This window comes from Lynx canadensis, chromosome B2, assembly GCF_007474595.2.
Source record: "Lynx canadensis isolate LIC74 chromosome B2, mLynCan4.pri.v2, whole genome shotgun sequence".
NCBI lineage: Eukaryota > Metazoa > Chordata > Mammalia > Carnivora > Felidae > Lynx > Lynx canadensis.
In genome coordinates this window covers 137,779,289-137,805,133 of record NC_044307.1, presented here as the reverse complement: position 1 = coordinate 137,805,133, position 25,845 = coordinate 137,779,289, and the positions used below count along the sequence as shown (strand labels likewise).

Genomic DNA, 25,845 nt, shown 5'->3' with positions numbered 1-25,845 from the left:
TGGCTTTTCTCTGACTTTTTTTCAAGATGTGCAGATCAATGGCAGAGTTATCAGAAAGCAAGGGAAGAGGTTATCGAATTGATGAATGAGGCAGAAAAGAAATTGTCTGAGTTTTCTTTACTGAAGACTTCTTCCAGTCATGAAGCAGAAGAAAAGTTGTCGGAACACAAGGTTAGTATTGTTGTTTGAAATGTCCTTTTGTTGTGATTGTAATTGTAATTGTAATTGTAAACTCTCATTATCATATGAGAGTTTTAGAAACAGGTCAATAAATTTTCATTTCCACCTGGATGTATTTAAATATGAGAAGAATGTTAAATATGAAAAGGATTCATTTAGCCACATTCCATAGCTTTTTGAACTTAATTAAATGCTATCGCCTTTTAAGGATTCCTGTTGAAATGCATAGCTAGGTTTATAAAAAGACCTTCAGAGAAATTTGCTTCTGATAAGATGTGGCACATAATAAATTTCTGTAAATACATTTTGGTAATAATATAGATAAATTCAAATAACATTCAGACATTAATAACTGAGTCTCACTCCTATATCACAGCAGTATCAGGTGGAATATAATATACTTAAATATCAAATTCAGTTCACTTATATTTTTGCTGCCTTCTGAAATTGGGAGAATGTTATGTCAAGTAGCAAATAAACTTTTCTTTTTAACAAATAAATAAAATATTTTAATATATCAATTTTTAATAAAGACACAAATTCACCTTACCTCTTTAAAGAATTCAAGTCTAGGGGCTCCTGGGTGGCTCAGTTGGTTAAGCGTCCGACTTCAGCTCAAGTCACGATCTCGCGGTCCGTGAGTTCGAGCCCCGCGTCGGGCTCTGGGCTGATGACTCAGAGCCTGGAGCCTGCTTCCGATTCTGTGTCTCCCTCTCTCTCTCTGCCCCTCCCCTGTTCATGCTCTGTCTCTCTCTGTCTCAAAAATAAATAAATGTTCAAAAAAAATTTTTTAAAAATAATAAAGAATTCAAGGCTAAGTCAATTAAAACTTAAGTGTAAAAGTAAGAGTTACCAGAGGAAAATAAATATATGTGGGAACATTTCCTTTTGCAGGTAATTTGGGGATTTGCTGAAATCCGCAGAACTTTTGAAAAATCAATCTCTGCTCATAATGTCTCTTATCATCTCCCTACCTCAGGCCTTAGCATCAGTAGTTAACTCCTTCCATGAGAAAGTTGTGGCCCTTGAGGACAAAACTTCACAACTGGAAAAAACCGGAAATGACGCAAGCAAAGCAGCCATTAGCAGGTCAATGACAACCGTCTGGCAGCGCTGGACCCGTCTCCGTGCTGTGGCTCAGGACCAGGAGAAGATACTGGAAGATGCAGTAGATGAGTGGACGAGCTTTAACAATAAGGTAACTTCCATGACTGAGGGGTTCAAATAGTTGTTTCCTTGCTGACGACGACGTAGTTTGAAAAGCAGCATTTTGTCCTTTTTTTGAAATTGGCTTTATGAAAAGCAACAAGCCTTTCTTTTTTTAAGTCTCTGTTTTAGTGCCATGAAAACCAAATTATGAAGCAAAATACATCATGCAATGTGCAATTTAATTCTGAGTTGAGGTCTGATTATTATAACGAGAAAACCAAGCAGTTGAATTTTGAAAGGAATGTAAGTCCAGTTGCCCCCATTTGCTACGCTTTTAATGAAATCTTCTTACCTGGCCCTGAAAAAGCATAAAATACTTTGTCTTTGTCATGAAAATGAGCAAGAATTAAACTCGTTTCCCAAATCTTATATTTAATTCCTTTTGTGTTTTAAAGTAGGTTTCAGTGTTTTTAACTACATCTTCCTTAATGACTCAAGGCACATATTCATGTTAACAGAAATATTGGAAAGAATTTTTCTTTTATTTGTTTCGTTAAAAAAAAGCAAAACAACTTTTCTGTTATTCAGTCTCTGATCACCCTATTATTTTGAGATTAAATTTTAAAACCCAGAATAAGAGGTGGTCTTCCTTTCCACGTTAAGGAGGTTGTTCACATTTGGTCCCTGAAATTTAGAGTTTATACCATCATCTTTAAGTGCTTCAGTGCCCTAGTGGCAAATACGGCATTTATTGGAATTGGTCTGTCTTTTCAGTTTAGTTTTGAGCTTAATAGTATATACGTCTGTCATCAGGTTAAAAAAGCCACTGAAACGACTGATCAGCTGCAAGATAAACTGCCGGGAGGTTCAGCAGAGAAAGCCTCAAAAGCAGAGCTCTTAACGCTTCTTGACCATCATGATGCACTCGTTCTGGAACTGGAACAGCAGCAGTTGGCTTTAGGCATGCTGCGACAGCAAGCGCTGGGCATGCTTCAGGACGGAGTCCCGCAGCCTCCTGGAGAAGAGCCACCCACTGTCCAGGAGATCACGGCAATGCAAGACCGGTGCCTGAAGTAACTATACACCTGCTCTCCTTCTCTCTTACTAAACTTGGCCATGACCCAAAGGGATAAGTGTGGTATTAGAGTCTGGGGATGCTCCATCATGCCGCCTGAGAACCGTGGAGAACTATTCCCGTCATCCCTGCTTTTCAGCTTTCTTAACTCTTGAGTCATTTTCCTGACAAATATATACTAGTAGGATTTAGAAACATAGTGATGAGCTGTACAGATTCAGTGTCTACCTTCATGAAGTTTACACTCAAACAGCAGAGACAGACAACTACAGAGGCGTTTAGGTAGAGCATGGAAAGAGTGGTAAGGGCAAGCTACCCTAGGAGAGGAATCAAGGGAGGCTTCCTGTCAGGAGGAGTACTTACACGGAAGACTGAGCGCACTAGAACTAGTGAAGTGGGAGGAGGGTTTTGCAAACAGGGGAAGAGTATGTAAGAAAGCTTGGAAGTGAGCGTGTCACTTTGAAGGAGCTGTTGGGTGATGGGACAATTCATGAGAAATGAAGCTTGAAAGGTAAACAGTCGAGAGCTATCAAGAACTGCATTTTTATCAGGCTTGGTAACTCATTGGCTAAGTTGGAGGGCAGGGAGATCAGAGCAAGGAGAATACCAAAGTCCAGATAAGTAAGAGCTATTTACCAATAGTGAACTTAGTGGAAAGAGAAAGTTAATCTGAATGATGCATAATCAGCCTGATTCACTTGTTGAGCCAGAGAAGAAATGTCAATAGATAATTTTATCCTATATTAACTAACGTTACTCATTCATAGCCTATATTCACCTCTTGTACTTACAAATGAATTCAGGGTAATCTGATTTCACTTATTTAACTTTTTAGCCAAGCTTATGTCAATTCAAAAGGATGTTGAACATTATTAATTGCCTAATTTCCAAAGCTTCAGACTTTATTTAAAGACTGGCCTCTAATAGCCAGAAACGTTCCAATTACACATTACTTTTAAATGCTGATGATTCTGCACCATTTGAGTAGATTTCCAAAGAGGGTGTAAAGAATCAAACAGTCTCCAGTTGACTTTAGATAGGAAAATTCATTGCATTGTAGTGGCCTGGGAATGTGTCACCTCTCACCTTTCTAGGGATAAATCATTCACTTCACATGACATCTAATCTTCTGTTGTATTTGAGCTAAAATTAAGCGTTACTGAACGTTATCTCACAACTTGAGGGTGTGTCTTTACATGCAAAAAAGATATGAGGCTTTACTTTTTTTTTATGTCTGCTTTTGCTAATACGATGTCATGGATTAGGGATTTCCTTTCATTTCAAATCCACTTCTGGTTTCTCCCTTTAATGTTCCCAAAGCATGCAGGAAAAAGTGAAGAATACTGGAAAAGTAGTAAAGCAAGAGCTAAAGGAGCGAGAAGTTGTGGAGACCCAAATCAATTCTGTGAAATCTTGGGTTCAGGAAACAAAGGAATATTTGGGGAATCCAACAATAGAAATAGATGCTCAACTTGAAGAACTTCAGGTATAAAACTCTCCTCATTCCCTATACCCATCATTTAAAAATACTGTCCTGATTTTAATGAGATATATTTGTGCTGAAAAAAAATGTTTATTTATTTATTATGAGAGAGAGAGAGAGAGTGCATGTAAGCACATGAGCCAGGGAGGGGCAACCAGAGAGGGAAAGAGAGAGAATCCAAAGCAGACTTTGTGCCATCAACACAGAATTTGATGCAGGGCTCAGTTTCATCAACCTTGAGAGCCTGACTTGAGCCAAAATCAAGAGTTGGATGCTTAACCAACTGAGCCACCCATGTACCCCAAGAGATTTGCTTATATTCAATGAGTATTGAATTAAAACTTTTCATAAATGCACTATATATAAGGCTTTTAGTATTATCTCAAGGAACTTTCTTTTGTTCCGTAAAAAGGGGACATGCTTCTCCCTAGAGACTAAAGAATAGTTTGATTTTGTTTTTAAAGATGTTTCTGTAATTCCACACTTCATATATTGTTGAAAAATACACAGTCTTGTCTCTGTACCCAGAAAAATGAATTTCGTCATCAGGCTTCCAGAAGTTTCTTACTTTGATCTTTTCTTTAGCTTCTCCTAACCGAAGCCACAAATCACCGACAGAGCATTGAGAAAATGGCTGAAGAGCAGAAGAATAAGTACCTGGGTCTTTATTCCATATTACCTTCTGAACTCTCCCTTCAGTTAGCTGAGGTGGCACTGGACCTAGGAACTATCCATGATCAGGTACACGTACGGTCACAGAAGCGTGCCTTTCCATTCTTCTGTAGTTCTTGATTTTCACAACCAGGTCTCCATGCCTTCATAATCATGTCTTCCGTATAAAACAACAATATTAAATTAGAGTTCTTCTGTGGTGGCAAGAAGCACGTCGGATGATCACAGTTGTGAACAATAATGTTATACGATAAAAATAACTTACCTAGTTCACCTTTTTCTTAAAAAAAAAAAGACACAATTTTTTAAAACAAATATATTTCAAGTACTCAACAAAAATTCTTGAGTACCCACGATCTGCCGGGTACACTTCTAGCTGTTATTTTGGGTTCAGCAAGATGTAAGTTAAGTAGGTGAAGATAGTTGGAGAAAGGGAAAATCAAAGTAATAAATAAATAAATAAATAAATAAATAAATAAATAAATAAGGTAGAGCCAGGGAAGAAGTTACTACCCAAAATGCATGTTGGTGGATCCTATAATGTCGCTAGAGGAAGGCCCATCAAATAAACTCTAGCTTTTAAATAACCAAAGAAAGGTGTGACACATAATCTAATCCATGTCTATGAATTTTAAAACAAATAGCTTTTTCTTTCTTTTCTTTTCTTTTTTTTTTTCTTTTTCTTTTTTTTTTTTTAGACAAAGAGATACACATAGTCATTCATAGGACTGAGATCAGAGGGACATTTCTATCATAGATCCCCAAAAGAGGGCACACTTTTACATAGTGAAAATGGCTTTGGGTGCATCTGTATGGAAACAATGGTTTTTTAGGACCTCCTCGGTGACATAACGCCACAGTTAAGGTAAAAGCAGTCAATAGAGGACAGAGAGAAGGTATCCCACTAATTCTAAAGTGCTACACGAAATGCAAAGTAGTATTCCCTCGCAGCAAATTATAAAATTCATACAGGTGCACAACATCTTTTGGACCCTCTAATGTATAAAGCAAAGTGTTTTAAAAATTTCATGAAAACTCAATGCCCCTGCATCTAAATGTCTAAATAAACTAAAATGTTATTTTCTGTTTTAAGTATTTAATTGACCTGTTTGGTTTTTCTTCTTGGACATTGGAAGGTCTACTGGGAAGGATGACTTTGCAAGTTCAGATTTTTAAGAAAAAGTTTAAATTTAAGTTTTCTTTCTCGCTGGATAAATTTTCTCTATATTAGAGTTATCCTCATGCATTTCATTTACATTGGCACTCAACTCAAAATAATCAAGTCCAAAAAAAGTATTATTTTAATGGTGTGTTTCCTCTATACTCAAGTGATTTTTTAAAGCCTTCACTTATATAAAGAAAATGTTACTTTACCATTTTCTCTCAAGCATTTCATTATAGGCAGAAATATCAATGTTATCAAATCATTAGAAACTTGTAAACATTAACTGTTCCTTTTTCACCTTTCTTTCTATTGGATATGCTTAACACTGTTTTGATATATTATTGGGATGTACTTGGGAAGTTGGAAAAAGAGTTAGCAGATCACCAACATCTACTTATAAAAAAGGTGCTTGGAAACAAATCCAGGTGCTTCTAATTATCTGGAAGGGTTTTCCATTTTATGGAGACAAAGGCCTAAAAGAATTTGTGTTCCAAAGTTAGTAAATGGAGAAGCTGAGATTCAAGCTCTACCGTGTACACTGCTAGCTAAAATGAGTATTCTGTAAACATTTGATGTGTAGCTCACTATACATGCAACGCTTGTTCCTTTGCTGAAACAGCAGCAGTAAGGGGTGGTGAATAGCAAGGCCGCAGGAAAGCCATGAGAGCCAGTAACGGCATGTGGCTGGTCTGACAAAGTGCATCGATGCCAAAGTGGCGTTAACCAACTCAAGAGTCTCTTGTCAACATCTTAAGATTGAGGTTTTTAATAGCAATTATGCAGTTTCAATCATGGTTGGTTTCGTTGTTCTCACTGATTGTTTAGATCCAGGACAAAGTAAGAGAAGTTGAACAGAGCAAGGCCATGAGCCAGGAATTCAGCCGGCAAATTCAGAAGATAGCCAAAGATCTCACAACTATCCTCAGTAAGCTGAGAGCAAAGACAGATAATTTACAACAAGCTAAGATCGACCAAAAGGTAAGGAAGGAGAAGTGGAAATATAAGAGGTGCTACTGAATGAATTCCATATATTTTGGAGTTAGTTTATTTTGGGGATATAGACAGAGAAAAAAAAAAACTTTCTTGATTAGCAAGCTTCAGTAAAACCAGATAGTAAAGCATATATATGCTATTATACAGATAATAGCATAGATAACTTACATCATATACCTCATCATTCCAATGGAGCTGTATTAATAAATGTACCTGCACATGCAGGGAAGAGGGAAGAGTGTCAAAAGACCAAATAATTATTGGGGAATATAAATATATAAATTCCAAAATAAAGGATGACCTTGGTGGTGCTCTCACTCTGCTGATGAGTTAAGTGACTAATCCTTTCGGGGTGGGGCAGAAGGAAACATTAGCCTTCTCACTCAGCCTCATAGGAAATAAACACCAGCATAACAAAACCTCCTGTCTGCTCTGCCTTCCTTTTTTTTTTTTTTTGAATTTAATTTTTTATTTTTTTAATTTACATCTGCTCTGCCTTTCTAACTGAAGAAACAGAAATGACTTGATCATGTAGAAATATTCTTTATAATACTTGGCATTTACAAAAAACATTTAAAATATCACCCTTTGATCTTGGAAAAGCTGGAGAAATTTCTGTAGTCTAATGTTCTTTTATTTGGATTACCATCTAGGTGCTAGGAGAGGAATTAGATGGCTGTAATTTAAAATTAATGGAACTAGATGCAGCAGTACAGAAATTCTCGGAACAGAATGGCCAACTGGGTAAACCACTGGCCAAGAAGGTAGGAAAACTGATGGAACTACACCAGCAGACCATTAGACAGGCTGAGAATCGGCTCTCCAAGCTCAGTCAGGTATGTCTTCCAGGTCAGGAATCAAAATCCTCTAAGGTAGAAATTAAGTGTTTGCTTTTTCTTTTGAAAAATAAAAAGATAATATTGACAATGATGAGGGTGGTTTAAGGGTAGATTATTACATACCATACCTGTTTAGTATCCTAAGATTTACATGGAAACTTGCCTTTGTTTTATATCAAACCATATGAGAAGTTCATTGACAAAGGTGGTCATATAGATGAACTTTTGGAATGAATATTTTGTAAACTAGAAAAGCACTTTGTGAAATAAATACTCATCCATGAACATATTTTATAAAATCAGTTTGGGGTGTATTCAACTATCTTAAAGTTATAGATATATGTGTGTGTGTGTATATATATGTGTGTATATATATATATATGTATACATATATGTTTATATATGTATATGAAATAAAATACATAGTGCATGTAAATAATATATATAAAGATATAAGACATAGATATATCTATATGTAGATAGGTAAGTTCAGGTCACACATTCATCATAATTATTGACTGTAGACTCGCCTTTACAAATTAATTATGTATTTTTTCTGTAATCAGGGACAAGTTAAATCAAGATTGGCAACTAATGAATTACAGTACAGAAATCTGGCATGCTATAATCCCCCCACCACCTCCTTCATCAGTGGAGGTGGAATAAATATGGAAGGAGGGATAGAGAGGCACTAGATAGATGACCAAGGGATAAGAACAGAGCATATTTTTTTTTTAATTTTTTTTTCAACGTTTATTTATTTTTGGGACAGAGAGAGACAGAGCATGAACGGGGGAGGGGCAGAGAGAGAGGGAGACACAGAATCGGAAACAGGCTCCAGGCTCTGAGCCATCAGCCCAGAGCCCGACGCGGGGCTCGAACTCATGGACCGCGAGATCGTGACCTGGCTGAAGTCGGACGCTTAACCGACTGCGCCACCCAGGCGCCCCAAACAGAGCATATTTTTAAAAGAAAGATTATTCAAGCATATTAAGAACTTGAATTTTATCCTAAAGTCACTGGGAAGCCCTTGACAGATTTTCAACAAGGAGATGATTGTTTGTGATACCTTTAAATATCACAGATGTTATAACAATCAACCCCTAGGATTATTGTATCTAAAGAGAAATAGAAGACTAATTTCTAGCTCACAAAGCAGAGTTTACATATGTTATCTGAATGTTAATGATTTTTTCAGGCAGCATCACATTTAGAAGAATACACTGAAATGCTTGAATTCATCTTGAAGTGGATTGAGAAAGCCAAAGTCTTGGTTCATGGAAAGATTGCATGGAATTCTGCCAACCAACTTCGAGAACAATACATTTTCCATCAGGTAACTTTGGGAAAAATCGTTTTCAAAGAGTGACTAAGAGAGCAATTTGATTTAACTGGCTGGCCTGAAAGAAAATGTTGAGGGCCATGACATAAAATTATTGTAGGTGCCAGATAAAAAGAAAGCTAAGGTAGCCCTGATGGCTTGTCCAATGGTTTGAAAGAAAGTGGCTACCCATAAGATTTCATAAGACTGTATAAATAATAGATATCCTCTATCTCCCCTAGACTTTTTTTTTTTTTTTTAATTTTTTTTTCAACGTTTATTTATTTTTGGGACAGAGAGAGACAGAGCATGAACAGGGGAGGGGCAGAGAGAGAGGGAGACACAGAATCGGAAACAGGCTCCAGGCTCTGAGCCATCAGCCCAGAGCCCGACGCGGGGCTCAAACTCACGGACCGCGAGATCGTGACCTGGCTGAAGTCTGACGCTTAACCGACTGCGCCACCCAGGCGCCCCTAGACTTTTTTTTAAATAGGAAATGTTAACTCAGTTTTCCCCTAGACTTTTCTTTCTCCAAGACCCAAAAGAATCACCTTTGTATAGGTCTGTCTTTTTTTGCAGCTTCTTTGAAACAATCATATGTAGGGATGTGCTGGGAAATTCTTCCCCATGAAGAGATATGACGTGTGGAAAGATTATAGGCTCCAGACTCAGACTGATCTGAAAACCAAGCTCTGCTATTTAGGGCTATGAATTTGGAGCAAACTACTCTGCTTCCCTGAATTCAGTCTTCTCATCAGTAAGATAGAGATGTAAATGATATTTATATTGCAAAATTATCGTGAAGATTAAATGGTTTAACATACGTGCAAATATCAAGCACACAACCTGCCACGTGGGTGCCTCATTCTTCTCAGCATTCTGCCTGGTCTCAGTTGTCTGATTTTCCACAGGAAGTAGGGGTCGGCTGGGAAAGAGCAAAGAATCCATATCACATGGTGGCTGTGTTACTTCATTTCCTGAAGTTTTCTTCTGGTCACATCATCCAGGAAATTATTTCATCCTTTTATTATCTTAAGCTTGAATTAGATACAAACATCTAATAGCCCAGTTAGTTTATGGTACAATACAGAATGATTTGTACTTAAGTTGCATGGATATCCTCAAGTATTTTAGATCTCTCTCTTTTATTCCGATTTATGCATACTCCTTATTTTTAATGTTTATTATTTATGGGGGGGGTGGAGAGAACACGCATGAGCAAGCGGGAGAGGGGCAGAGAGAGAGAGGGGAACAGAGGATCTGAAGCAGACTGTGCGCTGACAACAAGTTGCCCAATGTGAGGCTTGAACTCACGAACTGTGAGATCATACCTGAGCTGAAGTTGGGCGCTTAACCCACTGAGCCACCCAGGGGCCCCAGTATACTCCTATCTATACTCCTATTCCCTTTTCCATTCCCGTATGCAGGGTTCTAGATCAAAGCCTTATTTTCTCCTCCTTGGAATGTGTTAACAGATGCTAACCCGTTTCCCTGTGTACATAATCTTTCTTCTCATCAATCTTTATACTCTTCTGGAATCTTTAGTAAACCACTCCTGTCTTCTGCCTGAGGATATGCTCATATATTAACTGACAAGACTCAAGATACAATCGGTTGTAAACAATGAAAAAATATTCAACCTCATTAGAAATCTAGAAATGAAAATTGAAAAGAGAGAACACTTTAACCATCAAATTAACCCCATTTAAAGATTATATAAAGTTCATATTTAAAGAAGTGAGAGCTCTCAAACACTGATGGCTGCTTGTTAAAATCTTTTTGAAAAACAGTCGGCAAAATGTATCATGAACATCAAAACATTACTACTCCATAATCCAAAATGTAGAAAATATACAGTATTAATAACTATAGTAGAATTTTAAAGCAAACTTAAAGGTCAAGGTCACTTTTCTGAATGAATTTTTAGATATAATGGAGTATAATGTAGTCTCTAAAATGACCATTAAGGGTTTTGTTTTTGTTTTTGTTTTTAAATAGGTCTTGCATTCACTTATTGTTTCAGCAAATATTTATAGAATGCTTTCCAAAGCTAGGAATTTCGTTAGGCCTTCAGAAAACAAAGAATATTCCCTGTCCTTGCCCCCAGGGAGTTGATAACGGAGACAAAAGATAGATCTAGACAATTGCCAACAGTGTGATAAGTGCAGGAAATGAGGGTTCGAGGTGTTGATGGAGCCCACAGGGGGGTGCTCTGCCCACACTGCCCAGAGTCTAGGGGAAGCTTAAGGAGGCCTTCTTAGGAAAAGGTAATTCTGGGCTGAGTCCTGAACAACAGGCTGCCTACTTGCTTGAAATGCATTTTAAACAAAAATACATGTGGACATCCCAATTGTAAGAGTGAGGGGTGCTCTGTTCCGTGCAGTGGAGGGCGTAGTACGGGGAAGAGGTGTGGACGAAAGCTGGAAAGAGGCATGAGAGAGAAGAATAGAGAGAGAAGAAAAGTATTGAAAGGCCTGTTAAGAACTTGGGCTTTACCCTATAGTCACTGTGAAGCCTCTGACAGATATTCTGTAGGCAAGCAACAAATCCCGGCTTGTATTTTAAGAAAGATGAGTTAGCAGCCTGTGGAAAACAGACTGAGGAAGGTAAGACAGGATGGAAGGCAGTGGCAGTGATATTCTAGAGAGTGACAAGGACTCTTTAGAGGTTGAGAGAAGAGAGAATCAAGGGCTAATACTGAGCTAGAGTTATGGACTCTGGAGAGGAGACTCTTGGATGTGGGTGGAAGAGAGGGAGCAGCCAAGGAGGGCTCCTAGGTGTTTTGACTTGGGCAGTTGGGCAGATTGAGTGCATTGGGGACACAGGACAGACACCACACATCCCACAGACGCTCAGGAGAGAACTCAGTCTGTAGATACTCTTTTGAGAGTTCTCCCGTGCCCACCTTAGGTAAAGCTCCCAAAGGTTAGCCAAAAGCAGTAAACAGAGAGAATATAGGTGTTCCTCGTGTCAGGTGGAAAAGAAAGATGGAAAATTATAGTATATGATGATCTCAATTATCCAAATATATACCTAAATGTAACAGCAGTTATCTCTTAAAGTTACCTCTGCCATATTGTGGAATATTTGATTTTCTTCTTTAGATTTTCAGTATTCCCTTTCCTTGTGAGGGAAAAACTGTACTGTATTTTGAAATTAAAGATCTGTTGCTCAAGGATAATATCCCAGCTTCCATTTCTCTTCTTTACACATCGCACATCCCGGGAACTGAACATTTTGTGCTCACTCACCTCTGTGCCTTTGCTTATGCTGTTCCACCTCCCAATCCTCCTGCAAGTAATATTCCGTCATCTCTAGTCTTTCTTCTCTTTCACTCTGCTCATATAATGCACATTATGTGGTTAACAATCCATGTGTATTATTAGTCCCACTGGAGGATACTATCCAGAATGACCAGGGCTGTGTTTTATTCCTCTTGCTAATCTCAAGTAGCTTCTACCCTCTTTGTTTCATTTAAAGCAACTGTTCAAAAGTTTTTTTTTGTTTGTTTGTAATGCTCTTGTGTTTTCATTTCTTCGATCGATAAGTGTCTTAGATCTTAGACATAGAATATGAGAGCTAGAAAGCATCTCTTGAGTAAATAGGAGGAAAAGTAAGCTCAACATCCTGACAAGAAGGCCTAATGTGTCAGAGCACAGATATCCCTGAGATACTCGTGTCCTGACCCTCATCAGGGAGCAGCTTGGGGTGGTTGACAGAACACGAGCCTGTCCTACACTTAACAACATGTGGCCTCAGTAAATGGTTGGCCGTTCCTAAACTTTGATTTCTTTTTCTGTGAAATGAGGAGAAGCGTAGGTGGGGAGTAGGCACAGGGCTGGGAAGGTTAGATACAAGAAGACACATGGAACCTACACGGTGTGCATGGGCACTGAGAGCTGGCACTCCCTCCTAGTCTCCTGGCTTACACCACACCGGATTGGTTACCTGTACGCCTCTGCCTCCCTGTCAATGTCATGACTATTGGCAATTCCCTCTAGACCATGCTGGAAGAATCTGAAGAAATCCCCAGCAATCTGGAAGCAATGATTGAGAAATTACAGTGCCTTGCTAGCATCTACTCCACAGAAAAAATGTCTCAGCAAGTGGCAGACCTGGGACGGGAGTCTGAGGAGCTACGACAGACGATCAAAATTCGTTTGCAGAATCTCCAAGATGCTGCCAAGGTGAAACTAATAATAACAGTAGCTTAAATTAGAAAGTCTATCATTTAAAAAAAATGGTGGGTCCATAGTGGAGATGTAGTACTCGCCTCTGATATGCCTTCTTGGCTGTGAGGTTATTCTTCTCCCATGACTTTGAACTTCCAGGGCTTCTATATTGACATTCATACTGCTTTTACTCTGTAGGATATGAAAAAATTTGAAACTGAGCTAAAAAACTTACAAGTTGCTTTGGAGCAAGCCCAGACAACCCTGACTTCCCCAGAAGTCGGACGTCTTAGTCTCAAGGAACAACTTTTGCATCGACAGGTAAGCAAGAATAATCCAGAGGAAGTGAGTGGGGAATCTATCTATCTATCTATCTATCTATCTATCTATCTATCTATCTATCTACCTATTTTTAAAGAGAAGATAGTGAGGGAAAAATGACTTCTAAACTCAGCTATAGTCTTAGGACTCTACACGTTACTTAAAGAAAATCTCCTTGGAAAATGTTTATAACGTATGCCAGAGCTATCATTTAGTAAATGTCTCTTGCTTATGAAAGAAGCTATTCAGATAGAAACATTTTAAATTTTTTGCACCATATAAAATGTGAACCCGTACTTTCAGCATCTGCTATCTGAGATGGAGTCACTCAAGCCAAAGGTCCACGCCGTGCAGATCTGCCAGAGTGCCCTCCGGATCCCCGACGATGTGGTCGCCAGCCTGCCGCTCTGCCATTGTGCCTTGCACCTGCAGGCAGAGGCCAGCCGATTGCAGCACACGGCTATCCAGCAGTGCAACATCATGCAGGCACGTGGGGCTGTGCCCGCCAGCGTCCCTCGCAGTCCCCGCGCCCACAGAGCCACAGCGAATGAGTCATGGGCTGCTTTTCTTAGCGTTGTGTGGGCTCAGCCATCAAAACACACCCAGAGTGTTAAATTTGACAGATTGTTGTGGTTATATAAAATAAGGAGATGAAATGCTATCATTTGGATCACCCGCAAGAGCCCGGGGAAAGCTCTATAAAAAACATCCTTTGGTGACAGCTATCTTGTAGCAGTATATTTTAGTAAAGAATGACTTATGCAAGTTAATTTTATATTCAGTTATATATTTTTATCTCTTATTATTCATCGGAGAATCCTCTAACACCTTGTAAGAAGCCTTTACTGCTAGTATAGATTGCAGATTTTTTTTTCATATTTCAGCTTATTGATGCGGTAAAGGCATTTTCTTGCCTGAAAAGCAAACCCCGTGTGACTCTCAGCCTCTTCAGCCAATAAGAGAAGAGTCGTTTACGAGGAAGGAATGATGCTACCCACCTCCTATGCCCTTTCAACTAATATTTCACCTGCCTTATCCAAAAGTTGCCTACGTAGGTTCTCATTAAATAGCTAAGGGTTTCCTTGGTCAGCTATTCTTGCACCTTGGATTATCTTGTAATTTGTTACATAGTAAATTCCTGAGGCTAGAAGTCATGCTTCCTTCATTTTTTGATCTCCCACCCCAGCATTTAGTCAAGTGCCTCACATATAGATTTAGTATTTCTTAGGTGGAAAAATGAAGTAATCACGTTTTTCATACCGCTTCCCACCCTGACGTTGTTCTATGACATTGCCATTTTCAGCATAATTTGAATAGGGAAAAGAGAGAGGATCTAGCCACTTAGCTGCTTTGAGTCCATCCATAATCCTGGCGAACTATTTTAGAGACAAGGCTTTGAAAGATCTGCATAAAGTTGAGGACTCTCATCATCCAGGGACTTGACCCATCCTTTCTTTATTCCCTAGATGCCCAGGTAAATACCACCTAACGCCATAGACAGCAGTACAGAATGGCCCACAGTGATTGATCTAGAAAGATAACCGTGCGTCTTTTTTTCTTTCAAAGGAGGCCGTGGTGCAATATGAACAATATGAGCAAGAAATGCAGCACCTCCAGGAGCTTATAGAAGGAGCTCACAGAGAGATTGAGGACACACCCGCGGCCACCAGCAACATCCAGGAGCTGCAAGCCCAGATTTCTCGGCATGAGGTGAGACAGGAAGGCAGGCAAGACACTGGCTTGGTGAGAAAATGTGATTGGTTTCTACTGAATCAGAGAGAAAAGTTTTCCCTGGCCCGCACACAGTGTGCTTCGTTCTCAGGTAGCCCCTTTGACGGTCTTTGCATCTTGAGGGCTGTTTTTGTGGATCGTTTCCAAGACCCAGGAGCATGAGTCTGCCCCTTGATGCCAAAACTCTTTACGTGTTACTGATGACATATCTCACCTGGGATCCACCGTCTCCTGCACCCAAAATTCTCACGGTTAATACACCAAACACAGTCCACTCTGTCTTATAAAACCTGTTAGAAACAGTAGTTCCTAAGACTTTGCTGCTTTGATCACCCTCTTTAAACAGAAGAGGTATTTCATATTAAAATCAAAATCATTTGCACTTTCAAATGTAGGTTATTTCAGTTCCTACCACCAAAATCAGAGTGTAGTCTTTTTTTTTTTTTTTTTTTTTTTTTGCTGATTCCCAGATTGTGACTGTTAGCATCTTCCCCATTTTCAAAAAAGCCTTCTTTCTTGTATTTATGACTTCATTATGACCTGAGGACTTGGACACCCCTTGTACAGACTTGGTCTCAGAGATCAGAGACCTTGACTGTTTGGGCCCGTTGATTCTTAGCAGTGAATGTCCTTCTCTGACCTGTCAATTCCTATATGAGTTATTTCCTCTTTCCCTTGGGGACTGGCTCATAGCATCATGAATCGGGGGAAGCAATGGGATGAGAGTATCTTAATTTCTCTGTGCCAAGGGTAGATATTTAGTTTATTCTTTAATCGGCTCTATTTTAACTTTGTTGTCATAAGAGCAACAAACTATTTTTTTCCAAACTAAGTATCATAGTGAGTTTCTCAGAAGATTCAATTGTTGCCTTTGAAGAATAAAATATACCAGTCTCCAAATGCAGTTCTTTAATTTTTTGACATGTCAAGTGCATCAGTAACTTACACTTATATGTGATTTACAAAATAATGTAAATAAATATCACACCTACATTTACTTCTATACTATAGATAACATCTACATTAACTATTGATTTCTTATGCCGTTGGTTACATGAAATATGTTACCCAAATATTTGAGACCACTGTTTATACAATTCATACATTAGACTATATATTATAAATTAATTTTGATACTATTTTTAATCTCATTTTATACGATCCAGAATTTTTTTGTAACAGCTTTTCTATCATAGTACAGAAAGTATATATTTTTAAAATCTTATCTGAAAGAACATTATTATCATTACTATAGTGTTTTTTGGGGGAGGGCTTTTTAAAAAACAATTTACAAAGTTGTTACATTATCTTTTATAACAACTCTGTGAGGTAAGGATTTTTTTTTTAATCATCTCCATTTTACTGATAAGAAAACAGAAACTGTTTTATTAAAAAATTTTTTTAATGTTTATTTATTTTTGAGAGAGAGAGACAGAGTGAGCGTGGGGAGAGGGGCAGAGAGACAGGGAGACACAGAATCCGAAGCAGGCTCGACTCTGAGCTGTCAGCAGAGAACCCGATGCGGGGCTCGAACTCACAGGCTGCGAGATCATGACCTGAGTGGAAGTCAGACGCTTAACTGGCTGAGCCACTCAGGTGCCCCAAAACTGATATTTTTAAGTAACTTCCAAGGCTCCCAAATCTGTGCCTCCAAATTCCATAGTTTTTCCAGTGCAGCAGAAACTATTTGGACTATGTTATTGCACAGAAGAGAAGAATAATGGTCCAGGAAGATACATGACTTGTCCAAGGTCACATATTTGGCTCTCAGTACATTCAGCTGAAGACCATCCTCCAGGCTCCTGTTCAGTGATCTGTTCATTTTGTCACATTTTCTCTTTCCAGTTCTAAACATGAGTGTATACATTTGCAAGTTTTGTCATGTGACTTAGAATACATTATCATAATAATGGCATAGTCATGTGAGAGTCTCATTGTATGTATAAAACAAACACAGGAAGGAAAGTGCTGAGTGGAGAAAGCCTGATTTATGATAACGTAAAAATTTGGAAGCCTGCTTTTTCCTGTATTTTCTTTTTTTTTTATGTTTTATTTATTTTTGAGAGTAAGAGAGACAGAGCACGAGCAGGGAGGGGCAGAGAGAGAGAGAGGAAGACACAGAATCCAAAGCAGGCTCCAGGCTCTGAGCTGTCAGCACAGAGCCCGATGTGGGGCTCGAACTCACAGACTGAAAGATCGTGACGAGCCGAAGTCAGATGCTTAACTGACTGAACTGCCCAGGCGCCCCAGCTTTTTCCTTTTTTTTCAATCTCCTTTTAATGGAATTTCAATTTTGAGGTGAATCTAGTATCTAGAAGACTAGCTGTAATTCATAAAATTACTTGATAATATATTCACTTCTAAAGAATTCACATTAAAAATTTTTTAATGTTTATTTATTTTTGAGAGAGAGAGAGAGAGAGAGAGGGAGAATGCATGAGCTGGGGAGGAGTAGAGAGAGAGGGAGACACAGAACCGGAAGCAGGCTCCAGGCTCTGAGCTGTCAGCACAGAGCCCAATGTGGGGCTTGAACTCATGAGCTGTGAGATCGTGACCTGCGCTAAGTTGGATGCTTAACCAACTGAGCCACCCAGACACCCTTTTTCTGTAATTTTTTAAATGCTGCATTTGATTTGAGAAAATTATCCTGCCACTTTTAAATCATAGGAGAGAATACTCAGGCCTCTTTTTTTTACCTTATATACAAGGCCTTCTCCTGAGGGCGGGACACTGGTCACAGAAGGCAGCTTTCCTCAGAACAGCCACTTTACCTGACTTTCCCATCTATTTATGTTCATCCTTGGTAATCATTTTCAGAAATATCCAGTAAAAGTTAAAAATACATATGCCTCCTGAGAATAGTGAACACATGAACCCATTAGGGCTCCATTTTAATTTAGTAGATTTAACCACCCACTAGTTGTTATGATTTAGACAGGTTTTATTATTACAGAAGAAAGTCTAAAGAGCTATTTCTCCAAGGGGGTCATACGAGATGACTACAAAATGCCTCCTAATCAAAATCTTTTGAAGTGAAGACCAGAATTGGATGGTTAACAAACAACCCAATTAAGTTTTATACACAAGAAAGTTACAACTGCAGTTTAGGAGATGGATGTTTGCTGCCAGCATGGGCACGCCTCTGCAGGGTAGAGCAGTAGGGGGCCACGACCTTCCATGTAGGCAGAAAAGGTGAAGGACTGAAACTAACTCTACTTCGCAAAGATTCTTCAAATCTACCCCAGTGGGGCAAGCCATCATAAGAAGGTTTAGTGATTTTTCCTATGAAAACATGGAGTTCAAGGAGTCCATTAAGCTGGTAGATGCCTTCTATATGTGCATGTTAACTAATTATAATAGAGTAACCACAAATTAGGCACTAGGCCAGATGTAGTAAATAGCTGTTTAATCACTATTTTAAAAAAGCCCTCTTAGGTTTAATTAAGTACCTGCAACTCTAAAAGGTAAAAAGTGATCATTTCTACTTTCTAAATTCTTGCTTTAAGGGCATCTGGGTGGCTCAGTTGGTTAAGGGTCCGAGTCTTGATTTTGGCTCAGGTCAAGATCTCATGGTTCATGGGGATCGAGCCCCATGTAGGGCTCTGAGCTGAAAGCATGGAGGCTGCTTGGGATTCTCTCTCTCCCTCTCTCTTTTCCCCTCCTCCCTCTCTCTCTAAATAAACTTAAGAAATAAATAAAAGTCCTTCCTTTAAATATTCTTGTGCTGTAGTAGAAGTCAAGAAGACGGGCTACTGGCTGAGTTCTGCTGGATCATTTTCCCTTCCACTTACTCAGTTTTGGCTGGGACGGGAGAAACAAAATGACAGTAACAAAATGATATATATGTGTGTCTGCACAGTGTGGAGTCCTACACAGGGCTCAATCCCCCCACCATGACATCATGACCAGAGCCAAGACCAAGAGTTGGACCCTTAACCAACTGAGCCACCCAGGTGCCCCTGTTGTCATTTTGTTTCTGAACTTCCAAGTTCAAAGCTCTAGTTTGAATGTCAATGTGTTTAAGATGATAGTATTTGTATACATACATATACATGGATAGTATGTATATGTGCATGTATGTATATAGGTATATACACACTCTTGTTTCAAAGAAATTGACATTTAATGTTTTTGTTGCAAAATGCGTTATGTACAAACACTCAATGACAGCTTTTCAGGCAAAGGAGCCAAATAAAAGGAATAGAAAAAATGGAATAGTTTGGTACTTTAGGATTAAGGTTTTGGAATATACATCTTTATTTTTGATGAACACATATGCCTCCTTTAAATAAGAAAGTATAAACTTAACATTTTAGAATCACCATTTTAGATTATTATTCTTTATTTAGTATTTTAGATCTTTAAGACGATTTTTAATTTTTAAAATTAAACATTTTTACAATTTTTTCAACCACAAATGAACTTAAATTTGAACTGAGCTTCAAGTTCAAAGCTCTAATTTGAAACATTAGAAACACGCAAGGCACGAGGGGAAAATGTGATGAGTGTACAAAACTTTATTTGGGGAATAATCTGCATAAATAATTAGGGTCTCCTGTGCGCTATTTAGCTGCTCTACAAAAAAAGACTCCATGGGCCACAGGAATTGACATGCAGTTTACTTTTGTGACACCATCTGTAACAGATGACTGCTCTATCTGATACACAGTATGGTCAGAGCTGAGCATTGCATTTTTTGTAGTTTTAGTCATCACATGACCTAATTTCCGTGGCATGAACCATCTGGCAGTTTCAGATTGTTTAGGCATTTTAAAGAAAGTTGCCAGTTCTTAAGGTTACATAAGTTCCGGCTTGCACCCGCAGCCTCTCCCGGGCTTAGGAGCCGGGCCGCGGGGCACTCCTTCCCGGCCCGCGCGCAGCCGCTCTTCCGGCCCCGCCGCGCCGCGGTCGGTCGGGCTGCGGGTGCGCTGCCGGCAGCCCCCTGCACTCGCACGTCCACATCCTGCCTCTCCGCCGAGGCCCTGCCGCCGGCTGCCGCAGCTCTGTGATTTCATTGGCCAGCGCTGGAGGAAGATGAACGCCACTAGTTCTGTTTCCTTTTGATGCTGCTCTGACACACGGTGGGGGGGGGGGGGAATGTTTCCCCAGGAGCTGGCTCAGAAAATCAAGGGCTACCAGGAGCAGATCGCCTCTTTGAACTCCAAGTGCAAGATGCTGACGATGAAAGCCAGGCATGCCACCATGCTGCTGACGGTGACGGAGGTGGAGGGGCTGGCGGAGGGGACGGAGGACCTGGACCGGGAGCTCCTCCCCGCGACCTCGGCCCACCCCTCTGTGGTCATGGTAAGTAAGGGTCAAGGCCGGGTTTGATGGGAGCCGGCGCGCTGCGCTCCCTTCTGACTGTCCCCCCCCCTGGCTAGCGGTTCTAGGTTCCCTCTCCGTGGCTTAACTTAGGGATCGGTGCTAGGTCTTGCAGATCAGAATGAGGAACAGTCTCAACTCTCTGACTACATTTGGGCCAAGGCCAGTTTTTGATGCCTATACCCTAAACAGTGACAGTTAAAATGAAGCTGTTGGCTTGAGGCGGCTGAATTATTTAATATGCCTAAGGTTGGCCCTGCATTTGTTTATAATTCAGCAATCACACTGAAAGGCTCTGAGCTTCCAAAAAAAAAAAAATTCCTTTGCACAGTTTTGTAGATTTCTGGGAGATAGGAGAATCACGCTACACAAATTTTTTGTGTATGTTTTCCAAGCTAAAACACTGGCCAGCTAGATATGTTTGTGTATTCTGTTATACAAATGTTTAATAAAATATAGAAGAAAAGCTGTTATTAGAAAAATAAGAAAATAGAAAATCCAAAGTGTAGCTTTGGATTAAAATAAGTAGGTTCCATTAATTGCTGTTCTGCAGCATTATTTCCTTATCACTTTGTATCTAAAAATGCATTAGTTGTTTTGGGAATGACAGTGTTTTCCAGTGCTGCATATTTTCCACACATATGTGCTATGCCTCAGATAGTGTATGTACCTGGACTCTTTTGGCAAAATATTACTTTGGGTACAGTTACGTCCCTAGGACATTTGGAATCCGAGATGTCCACAAAAGACTCAAGCTTTATTTTGTAGACCCTTCTGTCCCTTGTATGATCCACGATTCTACTACTTATTTATAAAGACACAAACAAACATCAAGGAAAGGAAAACACTGAATCAACAACAAAAGTCTTTAATGTGATAGGCACCCTCTTTCCCTGTTTGTTTTACAAATGGTCCCTAAAGTCTTACTAACTTGAAGACAAAACTTTTAAGTACTAACGCAGAATTCGTATGTAGATTCGGGTCTCAGTATTTCTAACTCTTGGTATATCCTTACCTTTGTTTTGACCTGTGCCTGACTAGGTCTTTTGTTAACATAGCTAACTGATGTTCTGTTCGTGTCCTTTGGGCTACGTTTTACGTGATAGATGACTGCGGGTCGCTGTCACACTTTGCTGTCACCTGTCACAGAGGAGTCTGGGGAGGAGGGAACCAACAGTGAAATTTCCTCTCCACCTGCCTGTCGCTCCCCTTCACCTGTGGCTAATACAGATGCTTCTGTTAACCAGGTACCACGATTTGGCATTCCTCTAGCTAGGATCTCTGGATGGATGCAGGACTCCATTCCTGTCCTTAATAGACTGTGGGTATGAATCTTAGACTTGAGGGACACACCATTAGGTGTGAAATTGCACAAACTGTGATTGTCATGTGATAACCACTACGGGCTCAGCACACCGGCTCCTCTTCTGGGCTTCCAGCAGTGACATGAGCAAAAATTAGGTCACAGAAATTATAGCTGGAGAAGACCATGTTATAAGGCATTATGGCTTGAGTTCTAACAGCTATCTAATAGGAGTACTGCATCCGAACAGAGAAAGAAATGTTTATGTCATTGTAAAATAGCATGATCTCTTTGTATTGTAACATTCATCGAACGTGGTTTTGACACTGATAAGCTCAGATTTTAAAGATGAAAACCTTATACTCTTTCTTTATTTACTGTCAACCAATTTAAGGGGGATGGCCCGGTGTATATATTGGAATGTCTAAGTAGACTTGTGTTTTTTTATCTATTTTTCAATAACGTTAAATTTTGTTTCCTATAAAGTGGAGATGATACCTTGTTATGTGGTGCTTTTTTAGCATACATTATGTTAGATTCAGATTGTGCTAAGTTAAATATGTTAAAGAGTTTTCATCAAAAATATTATATAGAAATAAAAAATATGCTTTTACAATAGCCAAAGATTTTTAATGCATGTTAAGTACTAGTTTCTTTTTTTTTTCCTTTAACCAAAATAGTTTAGTTTTTTTTTTTTTATTTGTTATTTTTGAGAGAGAGAGAGAGCACAAGCAGTGGAGGGGTGGGGGCGGGGGGGGGGAAACAGAGGCTCTGAAGTGGGCTCTGTGCTGGCGGCAGCAGCAGCTTGGTGTGGGGCTCGAACCACAAGCCGTGTGATCGTGACCTGAGCCGAAGTCTGACCTTTAACCTGCTGAGCCACCCAGGCGCCCCTAGCCAAAACGGTCTTTAAAAAAGTTTAATGATATTACTGTGAAATTATGTAAGTGTTCAAAGAAGTGGAAATTTATTATTAAGGAAGAAACGTTAAACAGAACAAATGTTCTATAAGCTATCTTACAAATCAGTTACAATTATTTTTATTTTAAAACAGAGCATTCAAAATAGTATTTCTGTGATTAAAAAAAAAACGCAAAAAACCTTCTTTCCCTAAAACAGGAATATAAAATTGATGAATGTTTTAGGTAAAACAATTCTCTTGGCAAACTGTATGTAGCTCTAGGAAGTTATGAATTTATTCATTCATCAGACACATTTTGAGTACCTGCCTGGCATGAAATGTTTTCTGGGTTCCAGACAGGTAATAAAGGAGAAGACAACAGTGGCCCCTGCCATCAAGGACCTCATAATTTAGAAAGGTGGATGTGGGATGACTAATAACAAAAGAGATGAGAAGAGACTAAAAACAAAACAAAACAAAACAAAAAAAAAGAGAAGTTCAGTGTACCCTGGGGGAAACTTTTATTCAGATTCTGAGTTTAAAATATGTATTACTCATTCTTTGATGCTGTGTTCTTCCCTGTGGTCACAGATGTTATTAGAATCAGAGAAACTTGGCTATAGTCAGCTATTGTATAGGAAAAAACTATCCTATATAATAAACTTAATGTTCTTAAATTTTTCAAATGGAACAATAAACCGAGGCCTTAAGATTAACACTGTGGGGAGAATATCCCTGGTCTAAGATGGTAAGCCTCCATGATACTTCTTGTAAAGTGTCTCTCAATGTACATATAAAAATGCCTCGTGAATGATAAAATACACAAATGTTTTCATATTATGGTTACTTCAGCTGTCAAACCCAGTCAAATCCTAAAATTATGAGTGAGATCTTTCTTTGTTTTAAATAGATTTTGACACCCCTCTGCCATCAAGGGAAAGCATCAATTAAATCACATTGTGAACGTACTTATACGTGATACTGAAGATTAGCAAAAAAAAAAAAAAATGCCCTTACTCAGAGGAGGCCCTTAAAAAGCAAATGTGCTATGCTTGGTGTTCAAGCAGATCAACCCCTTCATTAAGGCCACGTGTTATTCTTGTACAATAATATAAGTCAGAGGAAAATGAACAAACACTACAACCTGGCCGGGGATGTGCTGGATTTGCAAAATTTTCTCTTGTAGTTGAGGAGGACGTTTAGAATCCTCATAAATTGCACTTTTCAGACTCAACATACTGTATAGAATGTGTGCAGCTGTTATAGGGGGCAGCCAAATATAACTGCTGTATAAAATTGCAACTGTTAAAGGAAGGTTTTGTGCTCGCTGCTTCTGTAAGTAGATCTCCATTATATAACGGAGCGATTCCCCCCAACCCCGTCCACCCCCCCACCCCTCTGCAGTCAGTGGGTTCTGTCTCTCTGACAGTAGCTATTAGCTCAATGTGGTAACAGTGTAGCTTACTGGAGAGTGGAAATAACCAGGCAACCCCAGGATTTGCTGCAGGCTTCTTGATGCTATTAGAAGCAAAGCAAGAGGCGAGCTCCTTGGCAGAGTTGACAGAAGCCAAGGTTTGTACCTGGTAGAGCGCCAGGCTCCAGGTTAGAAGCTCAGCATGAGTCCCGTCTCTTCTGCCTGTAAGCTGACTGTACCTGCAACGTCCTTTAGCGGCCTCATTTGTAACGGCGAGCAATGCTACTTAATTCACAAACTTTTAAAAATTAAATGTGATGTGAAGCTTGAAAATACTGTTTAACCTGGACAATGTAAATGAAATAGTAACTGTAGCTTTCCAAATTCATTTTGTTTGGAATCCACTGGATAATAACTCTCATATCTTAAGTACAAAGCAATAAGAAACGTCTTTCTGAGGATGATTCTTTGCTATGCCAGTTAAGGCCTCCATTTTGTAATTAGAGGATTGTTTGATTTTATTGAATATATGTGGCCCTCAAATATTCAATTCAATATTTGAATATATGTAGTCCTCAAACTATTCATCTACAAAAGGCGATACTTTTTCAGGTGCTTTTAAGAAACCAGGAATTCTCATTCCTGTGTAATAGGCCTGAGCAATACACATACATACCACACTCGCGCACACACACACACACACACACACACACACACACACACACAGTCTCTCTCTCTCTCTCTCTCTCTCTCTCTCTCTCTCTCTCTCCCTCTCTCTCTCTCACCTACAAAAGAACCAGAAAAAAATATTTTTTTGTAACAAATGTATTTTATTCTGGCTCTTTTGGGGGGCTTCCTTATTTATAAAAGAGTATTTAATTTAAAAATTGTACATTTAAAACAACTTTTTGCTTTTCCTTGTGGACCCAGTAATACTATTACCTTTCTTGAGGTGCTTGAGTGGCTCAGTCATTTGAATATCTGACTCCTGATTTTGGCTCAGGTCATGATCTCATGGTCATGAGATCCAGTCCGGCATCAGGGCCCATGTTGGGCTCCTGGGCTCCTTGCTGGGTGCGAAGTCTGCTTATGATTCTCTCTCACTCTCCCTCCTCTCTCTTCCTTTCTGCCCCTTGCCTCTCTCTCCCTCTGCCCCTGCCCACTCAAAAAAAAAAAAAAGTACCTTCTGTGTATATAAAGTTTACAAAAGTGCTTTTATATGTATGATGCATTATAGATATATATGCCTGCCTGTTATTTGCCAAACATCCTAAGACCTGCTCAGAGTCAGAGACAAAAGGCACTTCTCCGGTCTTAACTGAGCTCACAGTTGGAGTGAGTAATCACAATAGAATGGGACAATGGCCAGGATGGGGAGAAACACTGCATGGTGAGGGCAGATTTGGAGTGCGCCCCTGAACCTGGAGTTCAGGATGGGTCAGAGGGGGCACCCTGTAGCTTTAGGAAAGGAGTGCAAGTTAAGCAGTTGGTGTGCACTAGAGTGAGGTGACGTTTTTCAGGCAAGAAGGAAAGACATATGGAAAGGTGTGGTGGCAGGAAGGAGGATGGCCCATCAAGACAACTGCAAATAGGGTCAGTATAATTAGAGAACCAGTTTCGGAGGAGGAGGGAGAAGGGGAGAAAAGAAACTGAGAGGGCTGAAGGAAACACATCATGAAGGACCACACACACACACACACACACACACACACATTGGACTTTATCCAGAAGCTAATAGTTAACCACAGAGGGAATTTAACTAGAAGCTATGTACAGAAGTAAGTCTGAGAACAGATCATCCTGGGTC

At 39.5% G+C, this 25,845-nt stretch overlaps 1 protein-coding gene across 1 annotated transcript in view; it reads left to right on the top strand.

Annotated features, from left to right (window-relative positions):
* Positions 1 to 25,845, top strand: part of SYNE1 (spectrin repeat containing nuclear envelope protein 1) — a 480,852-nt gene that overhangs the window by 295,156 nt on the left and 159,851 nt on the right. The window contains 14 exon segments of the mRNA XM_030316617.2: positions 27 to 171; positions 1,160 to 1,378; positions 2,143 to 2,402; positions 3,725 to 3,890; positions 4,473 to 4,628; positions 6,550 to 6,702; positions 7,371 to 7,553; positions 8,755 to 8,892; positions 12,879 to 13,064; positions 13,248 to 13,370; positions 13,674 to 13,856; positions 14,937 to 15,080; positions 20,211 to 20,405; positions 21,530 to 21,670. Coding sequence (XP_030172477.1) covers positions 27 to 171; positions 1,160 to 1,378; positions 2,143 to 2,402; positions 3,725 to 3,890; positions 4,473 to 4,628; positions 6,550 to 6,702; positions 7,371 to 7,553; positions 8,755 to 8,892; positions 12,879 to 13,064; positions 13,248 to 13,370; positions 13,674 to 13,856; positions 14,937 to 15,080; positions 20,211 to 20,405; positions 21,530 to 21,670 — 2,392 coding nt within the window.